This window comes from Cicer arietinum, chromosome 7 (genome assembly GCF_000331145.2).
Source record: "Cicer arietinum cultivar CDC Frontier isolate Library 1 chromosome 7, Cicar.CDCFrontier_v2.0, whole genome shotgun sequence".
Lineage (NCBI taxonomy): Eukaryota > Viridiplantae > Streptophyta > Magnoliopsida > Fabales > Fabaceae > Cicer > Cicer arietinum.
In genome coordinates, this window is record NC_021166.2 from 46,548,720 (window position 1) to 46,563,854 (window position 15,135).

Genomic DNA, 15,135 nt, shown 5'->3' on the forward strand with positions numbered 1-15,135 from the left:
GCCTTAGATCTTTCAGAGTATCCAATAAAGGTACACTTCTGAGATCTAGAATCAAATTTACCAAGGTTATCTTTAGTGTTCAACATATAACAAGTACAACCAAATTGTTTAAAATAATAGATGATAGACTTTCTACCTTTCCACAATTCATATGGTGTTTTATTCAAAAGTTTTTTGTAACATTCATATCATTTAACATGATTCTGGCTATTTCTTGGAGTGATCTATTTTTCTTTCTACAACTCCATTTTGTTGAAGTGTTCTAGGAGAGGAGAAATTGTGAGAGATTCCATTTTCATCATAAAAACTTTTAAAGATTTTATTTTCAAATTCTCCTCTGTGACCACATCTAATTGTTACAATCTTAAGACCCTTTTCATTCATGATTTGTTTGCAAAATGTGATAAACACTTTGTAGAATTCATCCTTACTTCTTAAGAATTTCACTCATGTCCACCTAGTGTAATCATCTACTATAACAAAACCATATTCCTTTCCACTTAGAGAGGTTGTTTTCACTAGCCCAAATAGATCTATATGTAAGAGCTCAAGGGGATTTGAGGTAGAGACTGAGTTCTTAAGAGTAAAGGAGTTCTTTGTTTGTTTTCCTTTTTTACAAGCTTTACCCATAATTCCAGTTTGGTAACTATGCTTAGGTAGACCTCTAACTAGTTGAAGTTTATTCAGTTTTGAAATTAATCTAAGGTTTTCTCTTCACTTACTGATATAAGACACTTAACCTCTTGTTTCTCTAAACTAAACTAATTTATCTTATAAATGTTGTTTTGCCTCTAACCTATAAAGAGTACAAATCTATCTTTCTGATAAATTGTCTTGCATGTTTTTGATTGAATATAATATCATAATGATTACCACTTAACTGACTAATACTTAATAAATTATGCTAAAGATCTTTAACAAATAAGACATCTCTAATAGAAGGGGAAGTACCATTACCAATTGTACCTTGACCAATGATCTAACCTTTTTGCTTTCCCCCAAAACTCATTGTGCCTCATTTTCTCAGTGTTAATTCATGGAACATATAATTTTCATATGTCATATGTCGCAAGCATCCACTTTCAGGTACCATGATTGGTGTTTAGGACAAATGCAACATGGAAAATTTTGTTCTAAGGAACCCAAATTTGGTTGGGTCCTGGTTTGTTAGTCTTGAAAGGTATCTTGTCTTTCCTTGTATTTAACATGGGACAAGATAATTTCGAGTGACCTTTCTTAGAGCAAACAATACACAAGATATTAGAGGGAATAGGCTTAGGTTTAGTTACAGTTTCTTCAAATCTTATACCTCTTTTACCATTTCTACTAACTCCAAAAATCATAGAAGCATATTTACTTTTGTCCATACCATTAGCAAGAAAATCTTGAAATGTTTTTTCATGCTTATCAAGGTTACATGTGGTATTTTCAATTAATGTTGAACTATGATTACTTTTCATAGTTACATTTTTCAGACTTAAGTTCAGCAATATCAGTTTTTAGAGTTGCATTTTTTATTTTAACTTCAGAAATATCAGTTTTCATAGTTGTGTTTGCTGTTTTAAATTCAACACTTTGATTCTTTAACACGTTAACTTTTTCAGTTAGGTTTGCATTTTATTTTCAAAGTGTTTTCAGTTTTAAAGATAATTTGTGATTCTTATTTTTAAAAAAAAAAAATCATTTATAGCAGTAATTAAATCATATCGAGTAAAGTCGGAAAATACTTCAATTTCTTCCTCTATTGATTCACTTCCAGAGTCATAATATGTGTTGGGTCCAGAGGCAGAGTTGATATGAGCCATCAAAGCCAAATCTACTTGTTCATCACTATAGAATTCATCAGAATCATCCCATGTAGCCATCAGATTCTTCTTCTTGGGTTTGGAATCTTTCCTCTAGTGTTTCCCTTTCTCTATATTTGGACAGTCTTACTTGACATGTTCAGGTTCATTGCTTCCATAACATATAATGTTTTTCTTGTCAAAATTTTCATTTTTTCCTCTATTGGACTACTTGGAATCTTTCGAAGGGAAATATTTCCTCTTGTTGTGCCACATCCTCTAAATTCTTCTGGATATGAAGGCAATCTCCTCTTCCTTTAAGTTCAGATTTTGATAATTTGAATTATTATCCTCTAATTTTGATGTTTCCTTTAGAACCTTCTTCTACTTAGATTTCAAAGCCATAGTCATGTTCTTCTTCTTGGACTCATCTTCTTCAAGCTCAATTTCATGTGATCTTAGATAGCTAATTAATTCTGCTAGCTTAAGAGTATTCAAATCATTTGCTTCCTAAATTTGCAGTGATCTTATGTCTCCATTTGCTTCTCAGACTCCTAAGGATTTTCTTCACATGAACAACAGTAGTATAACTCTTCTCAAGTACCTTTAGTCATGAGACCATGATATGGAATCTGGAAAACATTGTCTCAATGTCTTCATCTTCTTCCATCTTGAACAACTCATACTTTTTGACTAGGAGGTGGGCATTTACTTCTTGAACTTGTTTTCTTCCTTTATGGGTCAGAATCAGATTATCATAAATACTCTTTGATGTCTCCTTGTTGGTGCACTTATCAAATTCCTTGAAGGTGATTGCATTTATCATGAATGTTCTGGACTTATGATGCATCTTGTACATCTTCTTCTGATCAACATTCATTTCATTTCTTGGAATTTCAATACCATAGGTATTCTTCAAAGCAATATAGCCATCTTCCACCAAGTCCCAAAGTTCAAGGTCTTGTGAAATATAGTAACTTCTCAGTCTATTCTTCCGGTACTCAAAAAATTCTCCATCAAACATAGGTGGTATGTTGATGTTTCCTCCAACAACTTCATCACTGAATCTAGAAATATTGAACCCTTTGATCTTTTCTCAAACACTATAAAGTGTTTAGCCTTGAGACCGAACTCTGATGCCAATTGAAGGTGCAAACACGAGAAGGGAGGGTTGAATTGTGTTTGCCAAAGTTGATAACTTTTCGATAATTTGTAAATAAATAAAAAACTAGTATGTTTTGGTGACTTACTTGGACACATAGATTTATCCTGGTTCACCACTAACTTGGTTATATCTAGTCCCCTCATTCAGAAGGCTTTAATCCACTAATTCAATTACCTTTACAAAGCACATTACATCCAAGTCAGTCTTCTCAAATAGCCTGACAACCCCAGACTTTTGAGGAAATAACCACCTTGGCCCTACAAGTCAAGTCTTCTCCTAACAACTTGACAATCCTAGATTAAAGACGGAACTAAACCACTATTGGGTTGGATACAAAAGATTAGAACTTTAAGTGTTTGCTTCTAACAAAGCTAATAATAATAACTCTCACACTCTAAGAAAAAAAACATTCAGAGAATATTTCTTATTTGAACAAGTGTTTCTCTCTTTGAACTCTAAGACTACTATTTTATGCTTTTCGATGATTTTCTTTTACAACCTTGATTATCTATTTATAGTTCAAATTTGGGCTTCAATTTAGTCCTTGTTTAATTCTGAATTGTATTGTATTCTTATTGGGTTTATAAAATTTTCAGATTAATTTTTTTTCCTATTTTGTTTAGATTGAGATTATAAATTCTTCAGATTGCGAATGTAAATTTTTCAAACTGATTATGTTCAAATTCATTGTAGATAAATCTTGATCAAATCCTCTTCAAATCTTGACCATATCTTCTTTATACTTTTGGAAATCAAATATATTGTTCTCATATACTTTTGTTATCATTAAAACTCTAAGTATAAAATCAATTTGGTTTCAACATTATCTTTGACAACAACTTTAGCTTTGGTTTCTATCCCTTCCTCATATAAACAGGCTATGGAGTATAAATGTTGGCAAAATGCTATAGAGGCGAAACTTCTAGCACTAGAAGAGAATCAAACATGGGATTTTGTTACATGTCCCTCATATGTGAAACCTCTTGGCAACAAATTTATATTCACTATAAAGCTTCATTCAGATGGATCCATAGATCGCTATACAAGGTTCGGTTAGTGGTTCTTCGTAATAAGCAAGAATTTTTTCTCAATTATAATGAGACATTTGCACTCGTGGCCAAAATGACTATAATGCGCACTATTCTAGCCATTGTTGCATCTAAATATTGGCAAATACATCAGCTAGATGTTAAGAACGCATTTCTTCATAGTGATCTCAAAGAGGAAGTTTAAATCAAAATTCCTACTAGTATTACCTCCATTTTACCTAATAATATTTGCAAATTAAAACGTTCTTTGTATGAGTTAAAATAGGCACTAAGACTGTGGTTTAAGAAGTTTACAACAATACTACTTGGCTTTTCCTTCATCCAAAGCAACTATGATCCATTTCTATTTACACAACGAACATCAAAAGGAATTGTGATACTCTTTGTTTTTGTGGATGACATTGTCATCGCCGGTTTAGATCAAGAGGCAAACCATACAATCCAACAATTGTTGCATTCCACTTTCCACATGAAAGATCTTGGGCAGCTCACTTACTTCTTGGATTTAGAAGTACACTTCCAACTAAAAGACATCTTTGTTACTCAACACAAATATATTCAAGATTTAATTCATCTAGCCGATCTCACCAACATCGCTGTTGTTTAAACTCCCATAGAAGTTAATGTCAAGTTATGACAGGATGAAGGTGAACTCCTTACAGATCCCAACGTTATATCGGAAGTTGGTTGGTAGTCTTATCTATCTTACCATTACAAGACCCGATATCTCTTTTTTTGTCTATACAATCGGATAGATTCATGCAAAATCTTAAACATTTGCATCTTTCAGTTGTACATCGAATCATCAAATACCTATTGGGTACTCCTAGTTTCGGTCTCTTATTCCCTAATGGTTCAACAATACAACTTCAAACATACAGTGATGTTGATTAGGCTGGCTGCCCATACACAAGAAAATCTACCACCGGTTGGTGCGTGTTTTTAGGTGATGCTCCTATTTCTTGAAATTGCAAGAAACAAGATTATGTATCTAAATCATTTACTAAAGAAGAATACCGGTTCATGTCTGCAGCATGCTCAAAAATTATTTGGTTGTGCAGCCTTTTTTCGGAACTTGATTTTTCACAAACAAAACCAACTCCGCATGCTGATAATACAAGCGTCATACAAATTGTAGTAAATCCAGTATACCATAAAAGATCGAAGCACATAGAAGTTTATTGTCATTCAATTAGAGAAGCCTTTGACTGCAAAGTTATTGCTCTACCTCATGTCTCAATATCGATTTAGGTGGCTGATGTCCTCACTAAATCATTGAGGGGGAAGAAAGTATGTTGCTTTCTCCAAATTTCTCAATGGTCATGACATCACATATAGAGTAAGTTGGTCTCACAGTCATGAACAAAATGGATTAGTTGAACACAAACATCGCATTACTGAAGTTGGCCTCGCTCTATTAGCAAATGCATTCACGCCTTTTCATTATTGGGGCGAAGCCTTTAGAACTACATTTTATATCAAAAACAGGTTGTCTACTCCTACTCTCAACTACACACTTTACAAGGCTTTTCCTAATACAAAGGACTAAGTCATACTTTCTAACATAATAATTAAGTAGCACTAAGAGTTGACTAAGTGACTTGTTGATGACTATCCTTTACATTAGCTAAGTGATTTATCTCTTAACATTAGCTAAGTGATTTATCTCTTAAGAGAGTGTCACAAAATTAGTATTGAGCTTTTTTTTCATCTTTTCAGAAATCACAATTCAGTGGAAGTATGTTTATGATTTTTAGATCACTCTCTCAATTATCATCTCTTTCAAGTTTCAATTGATAGAAACATATTTCATCTGAGTCGTTAAGGAAGATGATATGATGATTCCTACTAAGATTAACTAAAGTAGGGTTTTCTAAACTAGAAAGGAAATATAAGAGAATTGTCTAAGAAATTAAAAGACATTTTTCTTCATTGATTGATTATTAAAAGAGGACATTATAGTTATACATACTATTCTCAATAAATCATAATCATTCGTGTAGCATAATCTAAAGTACCCTAAGAACATTCTAGAAAACAAAGTAACATAAACTAACTACTAATATATCCAAAATACTAATTAGAATATCGTAACTAATAATTTGATTAATTAGAACTTAAGGCCGCACCCGTCTGGGTTTAACTACAATTTTCTGCAAAATAAAGGATTGCGACACAAGCAACCATTATCCTAAATTAAATTTAAAGCCTTAGTCTACATAAACTTTAGAGTTCTTACACAATGCGGATTAAATTGTATATTTTACACCAAATGTTGTTAAAAAAACAAAAGTAATTACATGGAAACTAAAATATCGGACTCATAATACCATGATTAAAGAGCTTACAAATAAGACATGTTGAATATCTCACTTCTACAACTTTCAAGCAAATTTCCATTTCTATAAGCTAGTTTATTCATTCCTCTTGCTTTACAGTCTAAAGTGTTCTAGTGCAGAAGTACCATCTAACCCTTTTCCGTAGTAGTGTGAAACCAAGTCCTTTACTGATGTTTCCTTGTAAACAGGAGGATTCTCAGGTGTCAGCAACTCACTTATAGGTCCATATAGTTTTGAATTCTCAGGAGGAAGATGTTGTCGGAAAAAGCATGCTACTGAAACTCTTGGACCAAGTTTTTGTGCAAGAACTCTGTGCTTAACGCTTATGAACTTATCGTTTGTGATTAGCTGCAAAAGAGTGTTTAGCTAATATTTTGAGTTTGGACAATTGACATTATATTAAGAAAAATCAGCAAGCTAATATTGCAGCAGGAAGCAGTAAGTTAGTCAATTTGTCTTCCCTACAAGACAAGTTTTTGAAAATATTCAGTGTAACCATCATCTCATAATAAGACAATAAAGGACTGTTAGTGTATATTTTCCGATTTTATCCTAGTAGCGGTGAAACTGCGTAGAAGCATGGGTACTAAAACACATTTTAGATAACAAAATGAAATTATAAGGAGATGACACGTGCCCTTTTAATCATTCTTTTATTAAAGCCTATTTGGATCGACCTATTTGAACTTATCTACTGGCATAAGCATGTATGGAACTATTTGGAAGAGCTAATGGAAACAACTTATGAAAGTCCATAATCTGTTTTCAACTTATTTCCATAAGCTCTCTAGATAGTTTATAAAAGCATCTTATAACTTACACAAAAACAGTTAGCATAAGCACTTAATTAAACTGTTTATCCAAACATGGCCCGTATAGACAGCTAAACAAAAAAAAATCTACTAAAAAATGGATGGATTTACCTGCATCATGTCACCGAGATTAACGACCAAAGCGCCAGGAATTGGTGTAACATCAACCCATTGGTCTTCATGAAAAACTTGTAGGCCACCAATTTGATCTTGTAATAGAACAGTGAGGAAGCTACTATCAGAATGAGCACTGGTGCCAAAAGTGAGTTCTGGCTCAGGGCAAGGTGGGTAATAATGTGATATTACGAAAAGTCCTTCAGCACAGTCTATGTCCTTAAGGTAACTTGAATTGAGGCCTAATGCTTCAGAAAGAAGTTCAAACAGAAGCATCCCCACTTTCTTAACATACTCAGAGTATTCAATTGTTATATCTCTGCAGGTAAACAATATAGTTAAATAATATTATGGTGGAAAAGATAATAAAGAGGTTTTGAATTTGTATGGTTTAGAAAATCTTGGTTTGAGATTAAAAATCTTCTTTCATGAACAAGTTCATAAAGATGTTGTTAGAATATTAAAAAATATCTTATAATATCTTTTATATTATAGTAGAGTATCTTAAATTATTTATTATGATCAATTTATAATCATAGAGATATCTTAGAATATCTCTCATTATTATTATTATGATTTATTCCTTATTTAGAATTAGGTCTATGTTTCTCTATAAATAGATATTAGTATTGAGTCTTTTGAAATCAAGTCAACATTAAACTATTATCATTTTCTCTAAAATCCCACAACTTCAATATGGTATCAGAGCCTATTTCGATCCTCCTTGAGGATCCCGCCTCTATTCCGCTGTCGAGTTCCCAACAGTTAGAGAATATAATCATAGTTTCTCTTTTCCAACATTCGGACACGTTTCACTCGTTTTCCGTTCAGTTTGCTACTGTCGCCGCTGCCACTATTTCCGGCGAATTTTCCTGCGAACAGCGTCGTCATCTCCAGATCAGGTCATGCCCAAAAGCGCGTCACCAAAAGTTGTCACATGTGCTTTGACGCCTCTCAATTGCTGCTTGGTCAGCCAATCGTGCCTCAACCTCTAAGTTTCGAATCTGCCCTCGTATTCTAGTTTCGGGCTACGGTTACACCCACTTCCATTGTGTGCAGAATCTCCCAATCTACAATACCCAGATTTTTTTAGGTCAAAAGTAGCTCCAGACGCGCTCATGTGCCTCCAAGATCCGCCGTCTACTGTTGCCTTTTATCCGTTGTCGCTGCTGGAAAAGTTTTCCAGCAAGTTTTCCGAAACAACCATTGTCTCTCCTGTTTTGGATGCATTTTCTCACTCCGCTGATCAATCATGGCTTCGTGTCATTAGAGTCGCGTTGCTTCCTCTTTGGTGTTTGTCATGCAATTTAGTTCTTACTAATAGATTATAACAGTGGCTTCTATTCCCACTGACGATCATTCCGATGGTGTCCCTTTTCCCACAGATGAATCATATTAGTGATGACTTCTTTTTCCATTGATGGTCATTCTGACAATGTCTTTTATTTTCATGACTCACTTTAGCATGGCAATTTGTCCCAGATGCACTGGCCCCATTTTTGTCCCAGATGTACTGGTCTTGCCTTTCTCTCCTTGAAGCACGCCTCTCCAATATTATTGGTTTGAAGCTTCCAAATGCAGTTTTTAGAAGAACATACCTTGCTTTGTTCAATTGCTTGCCATGAATTTCTCTCGGGCCGATGATTATATCGGCTATCTGGCTAGGCTTTATTTATAGCAATTCTCTCTGATTTCACCTGCATCCCTGAGTTGCTTTTCCATCATTTTTATTATTTTGCAGAGCAAAACATTGTTTTCTTGTAGCAAGCTAAAGCTTAGCAAGCTTTAACTTGAGGGGGAGTGTTAGAATATTAAAAAATATCTTATAATATCTGTTTAAAAAATACATGCTTGTAGTCCAGTACTTTATCTTGAATACATGCCGATTTGAATACATGCATGTTACATCGACTTCTCTCATACTCCTCATGGCTCTTATAATATCTGTTTACAACACAAGAAAAGTACTGGACTACAGGCATGTATTCAAATAGCAAATTCTCATAATTGAAAATGGGAGCCATGAGGAGTATGAGAGAAGTCGTTGTAACAATTTTTACTTAGTGTTGTTATCTGGTTGTCATTATCCAACAGTCAGTGATTTTTTCTCCAACTTGAGAGTTTTCACATTATTTTCTTGTGTTGTGATTATTATTTAAATATCCCTGTTTGTTTACAAAAACTATGTACTAGCCCCAATCATGCTGCTATTCTTATTCTACTCTAGAAAAAGTATAGATCTATGAACCACAAAGCAATTACACAGACATTGAACATGACACAGACATAACAATCCTGATAATAATCCGAAAAAAGGAATTAATTAAATGTAAGTACATATGTCAATGTGGTATAGATAGATACTCCCTCTGGTTATTATTATAAACAAAAAAATGTCTTAAATCTTAGTCACTATTATAAATAAAAGTTAACTAATTTTAACTCATTTAATGTTATTATTCATAATACACCCATTTATTTAATTTAAAACATTTAATGTCGATAGTTAAGTGCTTGATATTAAAAAAAAGACAATTTAATAAATTTAATTTGTGTTTTACATGAAATCTAGAAAATTAATTGCATTTAACTGCGTTTCTTAATAAGTTTTTTGCATATAATAATGACTGGATAGAGAAAATGATAAATATACCTACAAATTGAAGGCAATTCCTGAGGATCAAGAGGCTGTGGAGCCATAACACAAGAAAGAGTATCCCTCCAATTAACAGCTGGAGTAACATAAAAATCAAAATTGGTATTAAAATATGCCCTTTTAGTAATATCACGAGAATAAAACTCTTTCTTAGTTTCAGTGTCCTGTTCATGAAATCTAAGCACCCCATGAAGCATATCATCCAAAACAGTAGATGGAATCCCATGATTGATCACTTGAAAGAACCCCCAATTCTCACTTGCATACTTTACTTTCTCAATTATATCAAAACGTGAACTTGAACTTGTAAGTAGAGGTCCAAAGTCAATGATTGGAATATTGAGATTCGTGGAAGTGATTTGATTGTTATGTTCATGAATCTTATCATGGATGAATATCTTAGGGACTTTGGATAAACCAGAATCTACAAGTCCTTTCACACCTGATTTTGATTCATCAAGAAGCTTCAATTCTTTGTACCTATCATAAACATGTTCATGTTCTTCCTCTCCTTCAATTTCTTCTAGGTTTGTGCTCACCATGTTTTCTTTCATTTCTTTCTTTAGCACAAGAAATCAGCAGCTAAGATACTTGTCTCTGGATTTTTGGGAATTTGGATAATGTTAGGCTCCTCAATCTTGATTTTTATATTTTGTAAAAATAATTAAGTAAATTATTTTTCTTTTTATTAATAAGAAGATTATTGTTTTATCGTATTAATAATTCAACTCATGTTTATGATAAAAAATTTAATAACAGAGTTATCATAAAATAGTGTTCATGATTAAATTTATAATATTGATTTAATTGTATATTTCATCTTGTTGTCTATTTTAAAATTTTGTCATTTATCTTTTTTGATTTTATTATACCATTTATTATTTTTAGGTGAGTCACAATTTATAACAAATTAACAATAGTTAATGAGATGACACTTACAACGTCAAATATTTTCATATGTGACTGGAAAAACAAAAACAATATCGTTTAATAAAATTTAAATTTGTCTTTTATCTTTTAATGAAACTTAATCTAGTCATGTATTTTTAACACGGACTATAATTTAGTCCTAAACTATAAATTAGTCTTTTAAACACTAGTCATAAACATATAATGAAATACAATAGTTGCACTAGTTACACATTTCCTAGCAGAAGTTTCGATAATCAATCAAAGAATTTACATCTACTATTTTCAACCCACACATCATAGAAAAAAGTAGAAATTTAATATTATTGTGAAGAAGATTCACTTTCATTTTGATACCCTTTACCCGTATAATTTATATATTTTTTAATGAAAGTTGCATGTTTAGCAACTCGAGAACGAAATATGTGACCTGACTTTGATGAATTTCTATTGATGAATTTCTACAAGTTCAATTTAGGGATGGACTAGAATCTTATTTCTTACAATATTTTTAACTTCATTTTATTTTACAATTTTCTAAAGACAATCAAATTTCTGGTTTGTTTAAGTTATTTAATTGTATTGATTAGTCTTTTAATTTTTTTAGGTTAGATTGATGATTTAAATTTTAAAATGTATACCATAATACCTTTTTCCATTATCTTTTAAAAACATTTCTTTTGTATTCCTTATCTTCCTCGATTAATATTTGAGAATTTTTATCATTTGACACAACTCGAGATATTCTTGGCAGCAAACTATTTAATAGTAATATTGTAAATCATAAAATTAGTAATAAATTTTTAAAATTTATAATTAAATCCTAACATCAAATTAAACTTTAATAAATTTCTCCTAACACTAGTAAATTGATAAATCGATTATTCCAAATAAATTGAGTTTCTACTAATCATAAAATCCTATCAATGCAAAATTGTAGCATATTTTGCATCGTGTCTAATTAGAACTCTTTATCAATGGTCTGATTGCATGTATGTATTAATTGACGGTAATACTCCTATGTAGCCATTTTTTACTAAAGTGTCAAATCCAAAACATCAAATTATAATTTTTAATAATTTTTCTTAAAATAAAATCTCAAATAACAAATTTGAAAGTTCTTCGACAATCTTCAACAAACAAAAACCAACATCAAACTTTAAGCTCAAGCATAGAAACATAAATAAAAAATTATTCCAAATTTAAATCTTGACAAAACAACAAATCAATAGGAAAGTTGAGTCATTTGAATAAGCTTTCCTTTTTAAACATCGTGTGTGATAAAGTTATGGGAGAAGTAATTGTACGTCTCACAAATTAAATTCACTACAGCCATACGGTGCTACAGGTACTTGAAAATAAAATAAACTGGTATTTTTTATGATAGAAATAAAATTGATATTTTTTGAGAATTTTATATAAATTTTGTATGTGAGAATGTATTTATGTTTTAATCTTTTAATATTTTTTTTGACAAAAAAGGTAGAAAATTCTATGTAATTAAAAAAAAATTATTGTCCATACATTAATTATTATTTAAATAATGATATAGATAGATATCCCTCAAACCAACCTATATTTTAAACCCCATTAAATACTATTATCAGTATAGATACCAATTGTCATACCTACTCACAACATCTTGTTGTCTTGGCTTTTTCATATGCTCCATATGTTTGTCACAGGACCACCTTTTTCGTTCTTGTACACATCAACTTAATAAGCGACAGGGATACTTTGTCTCTAGGTATTTAGGAAACTCATAAATTCGCCTTTTATCAGAGTATCATACTTTTAAATATAATATTTGTTTCTTTTTAATTATCATATTTGTATGAAAATTATTTTTTAAAGATAAATATATAATTTATTTTTAAATTTATGCATTTTATAAATATTAGTTTTTGTGAGTTCTTTTATTTAATTTTTGTATTTGTAAATAGATTTTTTTGTTTTAAATCCATTCTATTTTGTTTTAGTCTATATAAAATTGATGTTAATTGGAATGAGTCCCTACAGATATATAATATTAGATATATAAAAAATTACATGAATTATTTTTAATAAAAACCAATTTTGCAAAGACTAAAATAAAAAAATTGACCAAAAACAAAACAAGACAAAGATCAAACAAAAAAACTTTCAGATACTAAAACCAAAAAACACATTTACAAGAATCAATTATATATTTAAGTCATTTTTTAATTATCACATTTGCATGAAAATTGTACTCCTATTTAAATGTTATTTTCAAAGTTCAATGTAATATTAATTATTAATTTATCAATACTATATTTAGTTATTCATCGCAGAGAAAGAAATATATGAAATGAGATAATACATTATAAAGAATATTATACGAAAAAATAAATAATATATCAAAAGTTGTGAAATGACGGTGAATCATGGAGATTGATTTGTCAATATTATCTTTAGTTATTCATCGTAGAGAAAGAAATATATGAAATTAAATAATACATTATAAAGAATATTATGCAAAAAAAATAAATAATGTATCAAAAGTTGTAAAATGATGTGAATCATGGAGATGAACAATCAAGAACAATGTAAAGATGAAATTTCTAAATATACCTCATTATTTGATAGAAGATAACTCTAAATTTATAATAGAGCTATTGAAAAATAAGAAGGGAAACTAGCTCTAATAGACCCCTTAAGAGTATCGAGTGTTGAATTGTCTCTCCAAACCTCTTGATATCAATTAAAGGTTGTTCTCATTATCGAACCATTCGCAAAAGGTTTTGTATTTGACTTCATATGAAGTAATTTCTAGGATTCTAATTCTCATGGAGAGCATATTATAAATTGAAATCATCTATCAATTCAAGTATTAGAGTCCATTCAGAACCAATTTGTGACTATACTTGATTGATTTACAAGGGTACTACAATTGATTATCATGTTCAAGGCTTTATTAAAAGATGCTTTCAAATATGAATATGTTTTTTCTATTTGTATAAATCATTTAGACTTACCGTCTGATATGAATGTTATGAGAAAAGCTTACGATCTTTTTCTCACCTATTTCTCATTTGGACAATATTGTCACAAGTTGGACATTGTCGTCATCTACTTTAGTTTGAAGAAGTTTTTTTTATACTCTTTGTAGTACCCTAATTTTGTCCATTTTGAAAACAAATATAAAAAAGGAGATGTGTATTTAAAAAAGGAAATAAAATAATTACAATAAATAATTTCATTATGTATTATAAGTTTACAATTTCAAATCTATTTAGAATGTTAAAACCAAATCAAATTACAAACTAAAATAAAGGCAAAATTAAATTACAATAAGATTTAAACCAAACTAAATTAAATTACAATAATTTTTAATTTGTTGCTGTTGTTGCCTCTCTGCCTCTCTGTTTCTGATGCAGTGCTTGGCTCTATTGTGTTGCTGCCTTTCTGTTTCAGATGTAGTTGTCATTGACCTTTGCTTTGTAACTGAATTGAGAAACATAAAAACATAATTTTTTTAAATCAGTCTTGGTATACATTGTGCAGAACAAAGAGACAACTTTTAGAGTTTAAAAAAAAGAAAATAAAAGACAAATTAAAGCTCAGCAACAGAACTGATCAAAACAGATAAGTCAAAACCATGAATACATCAGGGATGCAGAAAAAACGCAGATGATGAGCAAGGCAATCAAAACATTAAACAGGAAATAGATAGAGAAGGACCAAGGCAGACAAAGAAAGCAACTGAACACATAAAAAACTCTATAAAAACACCTTATCAATTTCAAAAAAGAAAAAAAGGGAGTTGAATTAAAAACACACACGCACACAGAAGAGGGACCGGAGATTAACACCATTAAAAACACACAAAGAAAGACAAAAGGAGAAAACCCAAACCTTCATATCGTCACCATCGTCGTTGGAACCGGTGCTTTTGGAGCGACCGCACCATCCTCATTCCGGTTTTCTTCTCGCGGCTTCCTTGGTCTCTTCCCTTTCTCGCGGCCTCTCGCCTTTCTCGCGGCCTCTCGGTATATTTCTGTTATCTCTCTACTTCTTTCTTGGTTGCTCTCTATACTTGTATTTTGTGTAATGAAATCTGCCTGGCCGCCTCGTTACTATGTTGGCCGCCTCCTTTCATTGTTGGCCGCCTCCTTTCATTTTGGCCGCCTCCTTTCATTGTTGGCTGCCTCCTTTCATTTTGGCCGCCTCTCAACATGAAACTAGAGAACCCTAGTTTATGTGTTGCCCCCCCTCTAATTAGGGTTTGCCATTTTGGACTTTTTGTTTTAAGTTGGTTTGGGCTTGGGTTTCAACAATAACTAAAT

General features: G+C 31.4%; 1 protein-coding gene and 1 long non-coding RNA gene across 2 annotated transcripts; both read right to left on the reverse strand.

Moving 5' to 3' along the window:
- Nucleotides 1-6,214: 6,214 nt before the first annotated feature.
- LOC101514206 (1-aminocyclopropane-1-carboxylate oxidase homolog 11-like) lies at nt 6,215-10,553 on the reverse strand. Its single transcript, XM_004511036.4, has 3 exons — nt 9,917-10,553; nt 7,261-7,582; nt 6,215-6,685 (listed from the first exon to the last, which is right to left on the reverse strand). Exons 1-3 carry the CDS (start codon nt 10,471-10,473, stop codon nt 6,431-6,433), a joined length of 1,134 nt encoding a protein of 377 aa, XP_004511093.1. The 5' UTR covers nt 10,474-10,553; the 3' UTR covers nt 6,215-6,430.
- A 3,469-nt stretch (nt 10,554-14,022) lies between these two features.
- LOC140921046 (uncharacterized) lies at nt 14,023-14,930 on the reverse strand. Its single transcript, XR_012163889.1, has 2 exons — nt 14,705-14,930; nt 14,023-14,293 (listed from the first exon to the last, which is right to left on the reverse strand). It is a non-coding gene; the product is annotated as an uncharacterized lncRNA (long non-coding RNA).
- Between the last annotated feature and the right edge of the window lie 205 nt (nt 14,931-15,135).